Here is a 15411-nt window from a genome sequence, read left to right as displayed (position 1 = left end):
TGGGAAGAACTTTATATCTAGTCTATGGAACCAGTATTTGAAATTCTTGTTCATTGTCTTCCTCACCATTTATTCTTTCACTCACCAATACATTGACTTGGATTTTGATTTCCATATTGCCAACTTGAGAATTTTTCTTTCCTGGTTTCTTTCCTTCATCCTACTTTAGAACTCATTTTCTTTAGCAAATCACAGCAAAGGCAGGAATGTGTTGAGCCCTTTTGCCCTGCTCTCAAGTAGGAGTTAGTTTCTGCTTACTAAGATCACATGTGAGATGAATTTGAGGTAATGGCTAAGTAGCCAAGGAATAGCATTCTGTCAATTAGAAATATAGAAGTGTGAGTGAAAGAAGTGGATTTGAGAGACATTTGTCTTCATAATATTGGTTGGAGCCACGGAAGAATAACAAAACAAAAAGGATTGAGGATAGGAGGAACATTCATATTTAAGGAACAATAACCAACAAAGAAAAAAGAGAAAGGTAGGAAGATGTAGGATGACAAACAGAAACGTACAAAGGCATGAAAAGCAAATGGTAAAATATTAAGAAGAACTTGTATATGAATCATTAAGCTGCAGTAGTAGAGGACAAGAAGAAAGACCTTCAGTTTTAATGTAAGCAGATCATTGGAAACTCTGGGATAAAGAGTTTAAGCACAGTGGGTTGTTTCTATTACCTCTTGTGTTAAAAAAAAATACTCTAAAATTTAGTGGACTAAAACAACCACTTGTTTATGATTTTGCAGTCTGAGCTGGATTCAGCTGGGTGGTTTTACTGTCTGTTAGGATATTGTTAAGTAGCCCAGGTCTGTTGAAGGTAGCATGGATGGGAATCTGTAGTTAAATGCAGTAATTCCTACAGTGTTTCTGAAATTTGGAATCAAAATCAATCAACACAGCACCAGTGGTGTGTTAGTAAACTGACTCTTCAGGGGAAAAACACCTGATTGTGACGTTTGCCAATATTCGTGGAGTGAATACTTTTACCATGGCTGATTTCAGGCTACCGGTGTGGAGTCACTGAACTTAAGAGTTTGGAAGAGATACAGACAGTTCATTCTCAACAGCTAGTGTGAGCCAGGCCCAAGCCCCAGACACTCCTATAAAAAAATATCATTGTCCTGATCTCTTGATCTACAAAGAATTTGAGGCAGGTTAACAAAAATAAACACTTATTAAAACAGGATTAAGTAAACGGGTGAAGAATTTTATATAAAAGGGAAATAAGGGTATGAAAATAAAAGAATAAAGTTAGTAGTTTATGAAATAGTTGCCTATGGTAAGGATTTCAACAATTACTATAAGTGAACTAAGGATTTGCCTAAAACAAAGAGGAAATGAGCAATAAATAGTGTTCATAGTGAAACTTAGATAAAAACACATCAGCTGCTCAGGAGGAACAAAACTTTCTGATGACATCAGTGAACAATTAGATAAGGATACTGCGTCTTCAACGTTCTTGCAAGAGTAGGATGGCAATATTTGTGTGATATTTCTTGAATTTTTTTTTTAATGCAAGGTGCTGACAGTGCCAAAGTGATTCAGAAAATGTATTATTTTCTCAGAAAAAAAGATAAAATTGGCAATTTGGGATCTATAGTAGAATAATTTGAAATAAATGATAAGAAAACTTATTGGAAATATAGCTGAGAGCCCCTTCTAGTTTATTTAGGCTATTTAGAAAGCCGATTCCATCTGCATCATTAAGAGTTTGCAGGTAAGGAAACTAACAAAATATTTACAAGATTCTAAGTATGGGATAATTAGGAGATCATGTAGCTGTGGATTTGTTTATAAGGAAAATCCATATGTGAGAGAGTTCGTATAAAAAGAATTAGCAAGATTTAGTAATAGGCTACCTGTTGAGAACACGTCAGAATGACTGCTTGCCGGTAGCCGTCCTATGCTCAGGGAACTGATATGATATACCATGAAAACTTTCCCAGGTGTCCTTTTTGATTTCTAGTGGTGATTCATCTTTCACTCTTGATTTTTTGGTGTCATTCTTTAATCCTTTGAATATTGACTTTATGGAGGAGATTAGATTAGATGCTTATAGTGATAAGTAAGACGTGTGATCCCCGTCTTTAACTTTTGGTGTCTTATCATAGGATCCTTTTCTCATTTCTTTCTGCTCATGCTGTCCTTGGTTAGCCTCATCTTCATACATCATTGTTGTTGGACGCAATCTTAAACAGAGTTTTTCTCCTATTCTGTTATTTATTTCTCTTCATTGGTGTTTGCTCAGGCAACCCAACTTGAAAGCAGGGTAGGAAGGCGGTTAGGGTCACTGGCAAATGCTCAGAAGTTCCTGTTCTCATTACTCCTGCTTCTGGGTTCTTCTGTTGTTCCTCCTGGGCACAGAGGTGCTGGTGTTAATTCCTCCCTGCCCACCTTTCCCTAGAGTCCGTGCGTGCTGGTGCCTCCTACAAACGGCAGAATGAAGGAAAGCCAGAAAGAGGTGAGTTTTGAGCTAGATTGTGATTTGGGATCGTGAAGGGTGGGGGGCTATAATTGATAGAGGTTATAGAAATGGGAAAAGTGTATAACTGCTCCATTAGTCTGCTGTTGGAACCAGAGTTGAACAATAGCAGACTCAGGTAGTAGGATTTGGGGAGACATGTGGGTTTGTTGTCTGGGCTAGACACTCCCAGTCAGCAACTGCCACCTCATAGGAGGTTGAGATCTGTAGAGTAGGCAAGTCACTGGCAGAAAGGAGCCAACATCAGTAGGATCAGGATATTTCTATTTACCGTTTTTGTGCTCTTTCTGCTGCCATCTGTATCATCCTTTTTCTTTATCCTTTGCTTCTTGCCTGTCCCTGCCCTTCATGCCACCGGTATATATGAATATATGTTGATATTTGATAAACCACTGCCCTCTCCTTCAATGTTCCTTTGCTTCTGCACACTGAGATTGGTTGAAATCTGCTTAAATTAGTCTTATGCAGCTAAAATCATGAAAGATCCTAAGACTACACTTGGATACCATACTTGGCATACCTGTAGTGCTGATGTTTTGTTTGTAAAAGAGGTGCTAAATAAGAGATTAACAGCTGCTTGTGAAAGTTTTTTGCTATGTTTAGCTGCTGTGTGCCAGAATTGAGCCTATAATTATGTCTTTAATTAACATAGTGTGCTGTGCTGATTGGTCCAGTTCTTCATCTCTCAAGGAAATACTTAATCGGAATAGACTGGGGAGGTCATTGAATCCTAAGGGTAGAAAAAGAATTCATCTTTTCACCAGTTTGTGAGTGCCTACTCTTTTCTTAAAGGACTCAACTAGGTAGGCCTTGGGTATTTGGAAAAAAATGAGCTATGATACTTGTTCCTCTAGGGGCTTTTGGTGCAGTGGGATAGACTGACACTGTCACATTATGATATGGAATTTGCCATGTGCAATGGAAATACAGTAGGGAATGACTAAATAAACCATGTTCTTAGCCATTTGGGGATGTAGTGATGGTATCATTTTGCTTTTGATTTTTAAGGTCTGTAAGAACTTTTAAACTTGCTTAGTGTGAAAGTCTCTTAATGGTACCACAAGTTAAAAGATTCTAGAGTTAGGTCTTTTTTAAGACTATTGGAGCTTCACAGTTGGAATACTGTGCCTAGAGCAGGAGTTTTCAACCTCAGCACTACTGACATTTGAGGCTGGATAATTCTTTGTTGTGGGTGCTGCCCTGTGCATTTGTAGCATGTTTAGCAGCATCCCTAACCTCTGCTTACTATGTGCCAGTGGCACTCACCCACTGTGACAATCAGAAATATCTTCACACATTGCCACGTGTTGTGGGTGCGGGGAGCTGTGGGGGGCGTCTTGAGAAAGCCTTTCCGGCTCTGCAGGACATTGGAAAGAGATGTTATTCACTACGTTGCCAGGTGGTTGGAAGCCCTTGACCTCCAAGCCCTTACTTCGCTGTCTTGACCATAGCAGGAAGAGCTTAAGAGGCTTTTTGACTGAAGCTGGCTTTGCCTCAGTTTCAAGGTCGTTTTGTCTCCGCTTTTGCTCTTGACTGCTTTCCTGGCCTTAACCCACTATCCAGTCTTGACCAGTTGCTGTGTCACTCCAAACTTGGTGCTGCTTTTTCCTCTTCTCTGTAATTAAAGTTTTCCTAGCACTTGAAAGCAGAGGATATCTGTTACAGTTGACATATAGATAATTTAATGAAACGTTTTTCTATTAGCAACAGCTCACTGTTATTTTTAAGATTATATTTAACTAAACCCATTTTTCTTGTTTTCGTTGAACCGACTAAAATAATATTTAAATTTATTTTCTGGCTTATATTTCCATAAAAACAATAGTACACATAGAGCACTATGTGAGTGTCTGAAGTGACCAAAGATAAAGGTTAGTGACTTTATCGCATACAAATTTATTTTTCACCATTTAACAAATATTTAGGTACTCATTCATATCAGGTACTGGATTAGTGAGTGCTCTATTATAGTTTTCTAGTTTTAATTTTTTTAAAACATTTCATGAATACCTGCTAAGTTTTCTACATACCTTTCTCTTTGAGCTATAGCTTAATTAGCTAATAATTAGCTAATTTTCTTTGGTAGTATCTATATAATAACCTCCATTGGATTTTTAGTGTGATGTATTAAAAGTTAACTTTTCGGAACTTGGAGGAGGAAGCATTTATGATTTTAAAATGTTTTTTGCCTTTCCTGAGGTCTTCTCTGTGGTTCCGTGTTTGCTAACTGGCATTGATATGGCCTAGATTGCCATATATGCTGTCCTTTGGTTCTAGGTTATTTGAAATTTTTGATGGTGCCCAGCCTCTAAGATAGGAGGATTTAGATATTAACAGATTTAATTTAATAATGTAATAAAGATTTCACTATTAAAATAAGTGTATGACCTCCACCCCTTATTTATTCATTTACAAAATCACTCTAGTTGAAAACAAATAAGCTAGAAAATTGCATTTTATATTTTCTTACATAGGTAAAGAAAGACCTGTTCAGTCTTTGAAAACATCAAGAGACACTTCACCCTCAAGTTCTTCAGCAGTTCCTTCATCAAAGGTTTGTTGTATTTCTAAAATCAATTCAAAGAGGAAACACAAAGTAAATGAGATGGATTGTATAGTACAGATGCTTTTATTCTTTACTGTCACACCTAATGGGGGTAATTTGCTGCATTGAAAGCTTGAGTTTTAAGTAACCATAACTTAAAAGTTGCCCCCAGAGTAAATGAGCAGTTTTCTCATAGAATTATTTCCACAGGTTATGCTAAAATTAGTATTTACTGAGCCCCTTCTCATCTTGACCATAGCCGAGTGGGAATGAATATCCAGATGAGGCATATTTGGGAGACTGTGCTTTTATTTTGGAAGTGGGGTAATAGGCAGAGACCTAATATTTATTGTATAATTACTTGATTCTATATACTATATTATGTATTTTCTTCTGTTATTAATTCATATAAAAATTCTATGATGTAGGTAAGTGTATATTTCCATTTTATATAACAGGCTCAGAAGTTAAATAATTTTCTCAAATTATTTCACTGATGAATTCTCCCAAACATTTAAGAATACCTGTACTTCTCAAACTCTTCCAAAAAATAGAAGAGGATTGAACACTTCCAGACTCGTTTTATGAGCCTAGAATTATCCTGATACCAAAACCAGACAGGGACATTACAAGAAAAGAAAACTACAGGCCAATATCTCTGATGAAGATAGATGCAAAAATCCTCAGCCAAATGTTAGCAAAACAAATTCATCAGCACATTAAATGGATCGTATACCATGATCAAGTGGGATTTATTCCAGGCATGCTAGCATGGTTCAGTATCTGCAGATCAATCAGTGTGATACACCACATTAATAAAATAAAGGATAAAAATCATATGATCATCTTAGTAGATGCAGAAAAAGCATTTGAGAAAATTTAACATCCATTTATGATAAAAACTCAACAAAGGGGGCATAGAGGGAACATGCCTCAACAAAATAAAGGCTATATATGTCAAGCTGACAGCCAACGTCATTCTCAATGGCAAAAAGCTGAAAGCATTTCCTCTAAGATCAGGAGCAAGACAAGGATGCCCACTCTCACCAGTTTTATTCAACATAGTATTGGAAGTCCTAGCCAGAGCAATTAGGCAAGAAAAAGAAATAAAAAGCACCCAAACTGGAAAGGAAGAAGTAAAACTGTTACTATTTGTGGATAACATGATTTTATATGTAGAAAACCCTAAAAAGAAATAAAAGCAAAAATAAACAAATGGGAGCTAATTAAACTTAAAAGCTTTTGCAAAACAAAGGAAACCATTGATAAAATAAAAAGACAACCTACAAAATGGGAGAAAATATTTGCAAATGATATGACCAACAAGGGATTAATATCCAAAATATATAAATAGTTCATACAACTCAATATCAAAGAACAGGCAGAAGACCTGAATAGGCATTTTTCCAAACAAGACATACAGATGGCTAGCAGGCATATGAAAAGATGCTCAACATTGCTGATTATTAGGGAAATGCAAATCAAAACCACAATGAGATATCACCTCACACCAGTCAGAATGACTGTCATCAAAAAGTGTACAAATAACAAATGTTGGAGAGGATATGGAGAAAAGGGAATCCTTGTGTGCTCTTGGTGGGAATGTAAATTGGAAAACAGTATGGGGATTCCTCAAAAAAAAAAAAAATTAGAACTATCATATCATCCAGCAAGCCACTTCTAGTTATATATGCAAAAGAATTGAAAACAGGGTAAACACATGGCAGCTCTGAGAGTGCAAGGAAGCTCTGCACCCCTTCACTTAGCCTTGCCTAAGCATCTTTTATCATAAACTGCCTCCTATTGGCCACAAAACTCAGCCCACGTGTCAACACTGGGAGTTCGGTGTCCATCTGCCATGATGCTTCAGTATGCATGTATGACCACTGCTCATACTGCTCTCATAAGGAGAGCAGCCAAGATGGCAAGGTAGAAAGACCCTGAGCTCACCTCCTCTCAGGAGCACACCAAAATCACAGTTTCCTGCAGATCACCCATCAGTGAAAAAGAGTGGGACCTACCAGAAAAGATCTTCTACAACTAAAGACGTAAAGAAGGAACCACAACGAGACAGGTAGGAGGGATGGACTCGCAGTATAATCATATCCCATACCCCCCAGGTGGGCAGCCCACAAATTAGAGGATAATTATATTGCAGAAGTTCTTCCACAGGAGTGAGGGTTCTGAGCCCCATGTCAGGCTCCGCAGCCTGGAGTTCTGGCACCAGGAAGACAAGCCCCCAGAGCATTTGGCTTTGAAGCCCAGCAGGGCTTAATTGCAGGAGCCCCACAGAGTGGGGGAAATAGGGACTTCACTCTTAAAGGGCACACACAAAATCCCATGTGTAGTGGGACCCAGGGCAAAAGCAGTAATTTGATAGGAGCCTGGACAAGACCCACCTACTGGTCTTGGAGAGTCTTCTGGAGAGGCAGGGAGCAGCTGCGGCTCACCCTGGAGACATGGACATTGGTGGCAGACATACTAGGGAACGCTCAGACACATGAACACTGTTGCTGGCTGCTGTCATCTTGGCTCATTAGCACCAAGACCTGGCCCCACTCAGCAGCCTGTAGGGGTCAGTGCTGGGGTGCCTCAGGTCAAACAACTAACTGGGCGGGGACACAGCCCCATCCATCAACAGACAGCCTGCCTAAAGACTTCCTGACCTCTAGACACACCCCTAGACACAGCCCTACCCACCAAAGGGCCAAGACCCAGCTCTAACCACCAGTGGACAGGCACCAGCCCTTCCTGCCAGGAAGCCTGCACTAGCCTCTAGACCAGCCTCACCCACTAGGGGGCAGACAGCAGAAGCAAGCCAGACCCTGCCCTGGGACCAGCTGTGCCCTGGCCCTGACCACTAGCAGGCCAGCACAACCTTCGGGACACCCCAGACCCCATACCCAACTGTTTCAGGAACTGGCCTCCCCCCTACTCCAGCAATCTGAAATGAGCTCTGGGATCCCTGGCCCTGCAGCCAGACTCCAGGAAGCAGTTCTGCTTGCCAATAGTCTGGCCCTAACCCCAGATCTGGCTTCACCTGCCAGTGTGTGGGCAGCAGCTTTAGAGTCTTTGAGACCCTGACTTCCCACCAGTGAGCCAGCACTAGCTCTGGGGCCCCCTAGGGTTCTGCAACCAGCCACCTTGTGACCAGGCCCAACTAAACAGTAGCCAGCAGCATCTCCACAAGGCAGGGCCTGGCAACCAGCTGGACTTGGGGGCAGCCAACTGGACTAGGGGCCAACCAAGCCTACCAGACTACCCACATAGTTAGCCCACCATAACAGAAGGACCCACACAGCCCTTTTAGGGGGAACGCCTAGAGCATATAGCTTAGGTGATGGCGGAGGGGGGAGTGTACTGCTAGGACACAACGGACGTCTCCTACAGAAGGCTACTTCTCCAAGGTGGAGAAGCATAACCTACCTACCACATACATAAAAATACAAAGAGCAACTTAGACAAAATGAGGCAGCAGAGGAATATGTTCTAGAAAGGAACAAGATATAACCCCAGAAGAAGAACTAAGTGACAAGCTTTTGCTTGTCTGTAAACATTAACACCCCACTTACATCAGTGGCCAGATCATCTAGACAGAAAATCAGTAAGGAGACATAGGCCTTAAATAACACATTAGACCAAATGGACTTAATTAATATAGAGAGAGCATTCTATCCAGAAAGCAGCAGAATGCATATTCTTTTCAAGTGCACATGGAACTTTCTCCAAGATAGATGACTTGCTAGGCCACCAAACAAGCCTTAGTAAATTTAAGAAAATTGAAATCATATCAAACATCTTTTCTGACCACAAGGCTATGAGAGTAGAAATCAACTACGAGGAAAAAACCTGCAAAAAACACAAACACATTGGAGGCAAAACAATATGCTACTAAACAACCAATGGATCACTGAAGAAATCAAAGGAAATGAAAACAGTATCTCAAGGAGATATCTGCTTTTTTTTTTTTTTTTGGCTGTGCTGCCCAGCTTGCGGGATCGCAGTTGCCTGACCAGGTATTGAGCCTGGCCCACGGCAGTGAAAGCCTGGAATCCTAACCACTAGGCCACCAGGGAACTCCCCTGCATTTCTGTGTTCATTGCAGCATTATTCACTATGGCCAAGATGTGGAAACAACCTAACCTGCCCTCAATGAATAAATGGATAAAGAAAATATTGTATACATACACAATGGAATATTATTTGACCATGAAAAAGGTGAACATCTTACCATTTGTGACAACATGGATGGACCTTGAGGGCATTATGCTAAGTGAAATAAGCCAGACAGAGAACGACAAGTATTCTATGATCCCACTGACATGTGGAATCTAAAAACGTCAAATTCACAGAAAGAAGGGTTGTTACCAGAGTCTGGGGGATGGGAGAAAAGGGGAGATGTTGGTGAAAGATTATAAACTTGAAGCTATAATATGAATAAGTTCCGGGTATCTAATGTATAGCAAAGTTATTATAGTTAATAATATTCTCCTGTATAATTGAAATTTGCTAAGAGATCTTTGATGTTCTCACCACAAAAAAGAAATGGTAATTATGTGACATGATGCAGGTGTTAGCTAATGCTAAGGTTGTGATTATTTTGCAATTTAAAAAAAGTGGGTATATATCTCCATTTTATGGAAAAGGCTTAGATGTTAAATAATTTTCTCAAGGGCATAGCCAGTCTTCACTGCATCATTCTTCTCAGTCCTTCCTTCTCAGCATCCGAAAACATGTTGAAAAGGTGCATGGTTCTAATCCTCAAAACTTAAAACTTTGGGGTGTTGCTGAGGTTCTCTTCACCAACCTCACACTCTTTCTCTTTCCATAACTGTTGTTACTTCTATTCTCGTCTTTCTTCATTTCTTTTTGTTTTCTGTCTTTGGTATGTTTGGCTTTTCTGTAAGAATAGATATCACCTGGTGGTCTGTGCTGGTGTTCAGTGGGCAGCTGCTTCTCTGCCTCAAATGGAAAAAAGAAAAGGTGTCTTTGTGACAACTTGTGTCTTTGGAGCTTTCCCAGAAGTCTGAGGATGCTAGAATGCTGGATTTTGAATAGGAAAGACTGATAGGATTTTTCGGTTCTTTCTTATCATATCAAGGGTGCTTTACCCATCTGAAACACTGGCTTGGTTTTGTTTTTTTGGGATTTTTTTCCCCTGCTAGAAATGAGTGAAGAGTAAATAATACTTACCCATCTAAGTCACTATGAATATTTAAATTATGATATTTGAAATATTTATTTCTCTTGAACTATAATGTGGTGTGAATATATTACAGCATAGGACTTTATGGTATGTGATAAAAATATATTTTAACTGTAAAATCCAACCCTAATGGATTTTAGATATTTTCATCTGACAGTTTATTTTAGATGTTTGCATTTTTGTCTTAGAATGGAATTAGAATTTCAGAATTTTAGATCTATAATCATTTTATGTATTGGGAAAGTACAGCTTCCTGTGTCCTCTTCCCAGGGTTACATGCTAGCTTTATTACCTAGATTTCCTGATATGGTGGAGGACTTTTTCTTTTAAACATTATGGTTACTGTCATGTAGGAATAGTTTTTCAGAGTTTATTTTCTGCTGTTAGAAGGCAGTTTCAAATGAGAGTTTTTTAAGTGTACAGAGTTAATAATGGTTGAATAGAAGGATTCAGTTGTAAAAGATTTTGCTTCCTTCTTTACTAGAGATAATTTACAATGTTTTGTTTTGTTTTTGCTCTATAATTTTCTCTTCAAAACAGGTACCAAAGTGAGGTGTACATTTAAAAAAATATATTTGTGTGTGTTTCTTATTTTTTAAAAAACGTTTTAACCTTATTACTGAGTAATAATAAAGGTATTGCTTATATCTTTTTTTTTTTAATTTTTATTTATTTATTTATTTTTGGCTGTGTTGGGTCTTCATTTCTTGCGAGGGCTTTCTCTAGTTGTGGCAAGCGGGGGCCACTCTTCATCGCAGTGCGCGGGCCTCTCACTATTGCGGCCTCTCTCGTTGCGGAGCACAGGCTCCAGACGCACAGGCTCAGTAGTTATGGCTCACGGGCCCAGCTGCTTCGTGGTATGTGGGATCTTCCCAGACCAGGGCTCGAACCCATGTCCCCTGCATTGGCAGGCGGATTGTCAACCACTGCACCACCAGGGAAGTCCCGCTTATATCTTTTTAACCTTATGTATGGGTAGGGCTTTGGAGTAAGATATTTAGGCTTACTCAGTGGCCATGGAAACACTCCATGTAGATACACTGTGATTATCTTCCAGTAAATATTATGGATGGCAAACCAGTTTTTTGGTAAATTGAATTGAAGGTGGTCAAGGGCCTTACTCATCTAGAAGACCTAGTTTTAAGTTCCAGCTCAGCATTTATTGGTAACTGTGTGCAAATCAGTAACCTTTTGACATTCAGTTTTTTGGTTTATAAGTTGAGGGTGATAAAGTCTAGCCACTTTCATGGAATTCCGTTTAATTAAAATACCTTTTTTTGGTTTGCATGTGTAAACGCTTTATAAATGATAGTGTACCATAACATGGGGATTTTTACTGACACTGTCATCCAGAGGAGGTATATTTAGAATCAATGATGTGACATTATAGAAGAGATGGAGACAAAATTAAAGTACCAAGCATTATGCTAGATGCTTTCAGGTCTGTTACTTCCCTTGATTCTCACAACTACTTTAAGAGTGAATATAATATTATTAATCCCTGTTTTGTAAATGAGAAAACGAAGGCTCACAGTGTCATAAGTTATGTATATAAAATCATCTACCCTCACTAGTGATGAAACTGCTATTCAAACCCAGCTTTGTCTGTAACTCCAAATCCTATACTTTGTTTAGTATTGTATGTGGTTGGAGAAGGGAAGTAGTGGTAGTACCAAAAAATGAAATTTAAGTGTATACGTTTCGTGTAAAGAGTAGGATTTATATAAACTATTACAAAGTATAAAATAGCATATCTGGACTTTACTGTTTCGTTAATTAGGAATTTACCTTGATGAAATCTTGGCATTAGTTATTTCATTGAATATAATTAAAGATACAAAGTTGAAATCAGTATAATGTCTTGTATATTCTAAGTACTATTTAGTATATTAGTTGTCAGTGTCTTTTGTTTCGTTCCTTAGATGAATTTCTAAAGCTTTATATAAATGAAAGTAGGAGTCAGATCTAGTCTGTATGTCCCAAACAAATTGCAACTTAACTAAATTCTGTGTTGAATATTTTTGAAAAAGTGAAGAATGTACTTGTTCTCTATATAAATTTGAAGGCTTATATGATTTTGTGTGTAAGTGGGGTATACTTCTTGATGTATTTGAAATTTAAAAGCCCTTGAGAACTGTAACAGAACCATTCTTTTGTTTTTATTAGGTGTTAGACAAACCCAGTAGGCTAACGGAAAAGGAACTTGCTGAGGCTGCAAGCAAGTGGGCCGCTGAAAAGCTAGAGAAGGCAGATGAAAGTAACTTACCTGAAATTTCTGAGTATGAGGTAAGGCAAAATTTCTTCTTTATGTTTCACATCTGAGAGTTTTGCCTGGATTTTAAATTATGGATGAAAATTTTAGTTTGTTCTAGTGTTTTAAAGTATATTTGGGGAAAATGTCCTCAAGGATTATTAAATTTTACCATACACAGTAATAGAATGAATGTGAATGACTCTGAATTCAGTAATTATACTATGTCTGAATGTCTCTAGTAGTTTAGAAGTGTAAGAATAGTATAAATATGGAGCATAAGGAAAATGCAATATTTATATGCTTCTTTTGTGAGCTTTTAAAAGTATTTCTAGAAATCATGCTAAGCCACTAGTCATAAATCAATGAATTCAGAACAAAAATCTAATTAAACCTTGGATCTTGGGCTATATTTATATTGCATGTTATACTCTATGCAAATTATCTCGTAAATATTCCAAGAAATGCAATTATGCATTGTTTGGTCTACCTGTGCTTTTTTTTTTTTTTTTATAATTTTTTTTTTCCCCTACTTTATTTATTTATTTATTTATTTTTGGCTGTGTTGGGTCTTCGGTTCGTGCGAGGGCTTTCTCCAGTTGCGGCAAGCGGGGGCCACTCTTCATTGCGGTGCGGGGACCGCTCTTCATCGCGGTGCGCGGGCCTTTCACTATCGCGGCCCCTCCCGTTGCGGGGCACAGGCTCCAGACGCGCAGGCTCAGCAGCTGTGGCTCACGGGCCCAGCCGCTCCGCGGCATGTGGGATCTTCCCAGACCAGGGCTCGAACCCGTGTCCCCTGCATTAGCAGGCAGATTCTCAACCACTGCGCCACCAGGGAAGCCCTACCTGTGCTTTTTGATGAGTCTTGAGTACCAAAAAATGAGAACATTTTTGGGTCCACAGAATACTCTTTATAGAATGTTTTCATTAAAATATTTGAAAATGAACTGAAAAATTTCTCTATAACCTGTAATAGAGTGAAATACAGATATTTTGTGGGCAAAGTTAAGCTTCTAGATTCAGAATTTGTTACTAGAGGAATTATTTTGACCTGGCAGAGAATATAAAAATCTCTGTATGATGACAAATTATGTATATTCAGAGGAGATTTCTGACTTTACAATATATTTTTGGATGCCTTTTAAGGAAGGTCCTTTGATAAAACAGATCAAGCATTAGAATTCAATGTACAAATTATATACCTACATACATCTTAATACACTATGAAAAGATCCTTTCCAAAATAACTAATGTACACTGCTCATAGAAAGTACAAACCAGTACAAACCCTATCAGTACTTTCAGAAATAGAGCCTTTCTTTTTTAAGATGCTGATCTATCATTTAGCTATCAGTTGTTCTTAAATAGGTCAAGGTTTCCTTGTTACTGTAGCTATAATAATAGATATGCATATTTTCAAGTAAAGATATAAAAATATCAAGCTGTCCTTCTTTGGTACCTTTCTAGCACTATTTAAAAGCACGAACAATACAGTAATACATTTAATAGGGTCATTTTGCCTATTTTCCTTAATAATTTAGAATAATGGTTTTTATATTAATAATAGAAATATGTGCTTTAAAATTGCTAATTTGGACATCTGATAATTTTTCTCAGAGTACTTAAACCAAAAACTTCCAAAAATACTTAATTTTTTGTTTCCTAAATACTATATCTTCAATTAGCAAAGCTTTATTAAGATACGTTCATTCTCCCCCCCTCGTCTTCTTTGATATCTCTTCATTAAAAAAAAAAATCTCACTATCCACCTTTTCCAGATTTTAAATATTCTATTTATAGTCTTTTTTCATTGCTTGACTAGATTTTGACTCTGAATAGTCAGTGACATTGGGTCTAGAAAGACTTTTTTTTCAGGCTCCGTGTTTTTTCTCTAAAATATGCCCAGAATTTGCTAGGTTTTGAATTAGTGAGAAGTCAGTATCCTAAAAATCTATATGTGGGTCATAGGTCAGACATGATTTTTTGTTGGACCAAAGGCAAGGCGAGAGCAGGGTTGAGATTACTTTAGTATGTTTGTTAGTTGGTGTACATCATGAGCGTTGAGCAGCATTATTAATCTCGTAGCATCTAAATGTTCTTCAAGTTACATTGATACTTTTCCATACTGGAGATAAAGCAGTTGAGAAATTCTTAACGATACTCTGTCTTTTGGGCACAGATAGTCACATTTGTTCTAGGGTAGTTTTTAAATAGTTGCTCATTTCAGTGATCTATGTTTTATGAGAAGTAAACATTTTTGAGAATTTTGACCTTGGTTCTCCTATCTCCTATCTCCTATCTATAAACTCCTATCTGATTTGAAAGAATAAGGTGGAAGGAAAAAAGGACTTTGATGCTATGGAAGAGTTTGGCATAGTGCTGTGTGTGTGTGTGTGTGTGTGTGTGTGTGTGTGTGTATGCGTGTGTTTAAATCTAATTGTGACAATCTTTATATTAGCTGTCGAATAGAGAGGAGATTAAATATTTAAGTTTCCAGTTTATCTTCTCTTGCTGTCATCAATATAGTTTTAAGCAATTTGGTTGGGAGACCATGTAGTTAATAGAGAGTCCAGTGAAATTGAAGGTAAATTCAGTGATATGTTTAAATATTCAGGAATATTATAGTTCATTCTTCTGTAACAGTTTGCATACATTTACCTTTTGGACTCTAATAGAGAATTTCCCAAAGTATTTGATAGAATGATAATTCTGAAGGGTCTTAGTGGTCTGAGGAAGAACAAAAAAGATTCTGTTAGCCCCCTTACATTTGGGAAATGCTAGATTTAAAAGAGGTAGGTTGATTTTGGCATTTCAGTACTTTTCAGAGATTTTAATATGTTAATATGCTCATTAGTGGTCTGTGACAGGAGGATGAATAATAAAGTTTGCATAATTTATCAAATTTTTGGCTTGAATTTTTCTTCACA

At 38.0% G+C, this 15411-nt stretch overlaps 1 protein-coding gene across 10 annotated transcripts in view; it reads left to right on the top strand.

Moving 5' to 3' along the window:
- The window catches only part of PPHLN1 (periphilin 1), a 148415-nt gene that overhangs the window by 64093 nt on the left and 68911 nt on the right, over nt 1–15411 (top strand). For 8 of the 10 annotated variants that reach the window (XM_057555840.1, XM_007168326.2, XM_007168324.2 and 5 more), the window contains 3 exons: nt 2405–2461; nt 4957–5036; nt 12400–12519. In XM_057555840.1, coding sequence (XP_057411823.1) covers nt 2405–2461; nt 4957–5036; nt 12400–12519 — 257 coding nt within the window. The remainder of the gene's footprint in view (nt 1–2404; nt 2462–4956; nt 5037–12399; nt 12520–15411) is intronic. The other 2 variants (XM_057555839.1, XM_057555836.1) reach the window with 1 other exon arrangement.

This window comes from Balaenoptera acutorostrata, chromosome 11 (assembly GCF_949987535.1).
Source record: "Balaenoptera acutorostrata chromosome 11, mBalAcu1.1, whole genome shotgun sequence".
Classification (NCBI taxonomy): Eukaryota; Metazoa; Chordata; class Mammalia; order Artiodactyla; family Balaenopteridae; genus Balaenoptera; species Balaenoptera acutorostrata.
This window is presented reverse-complemented; position numbering and strand designations above follow the sequence as displayed.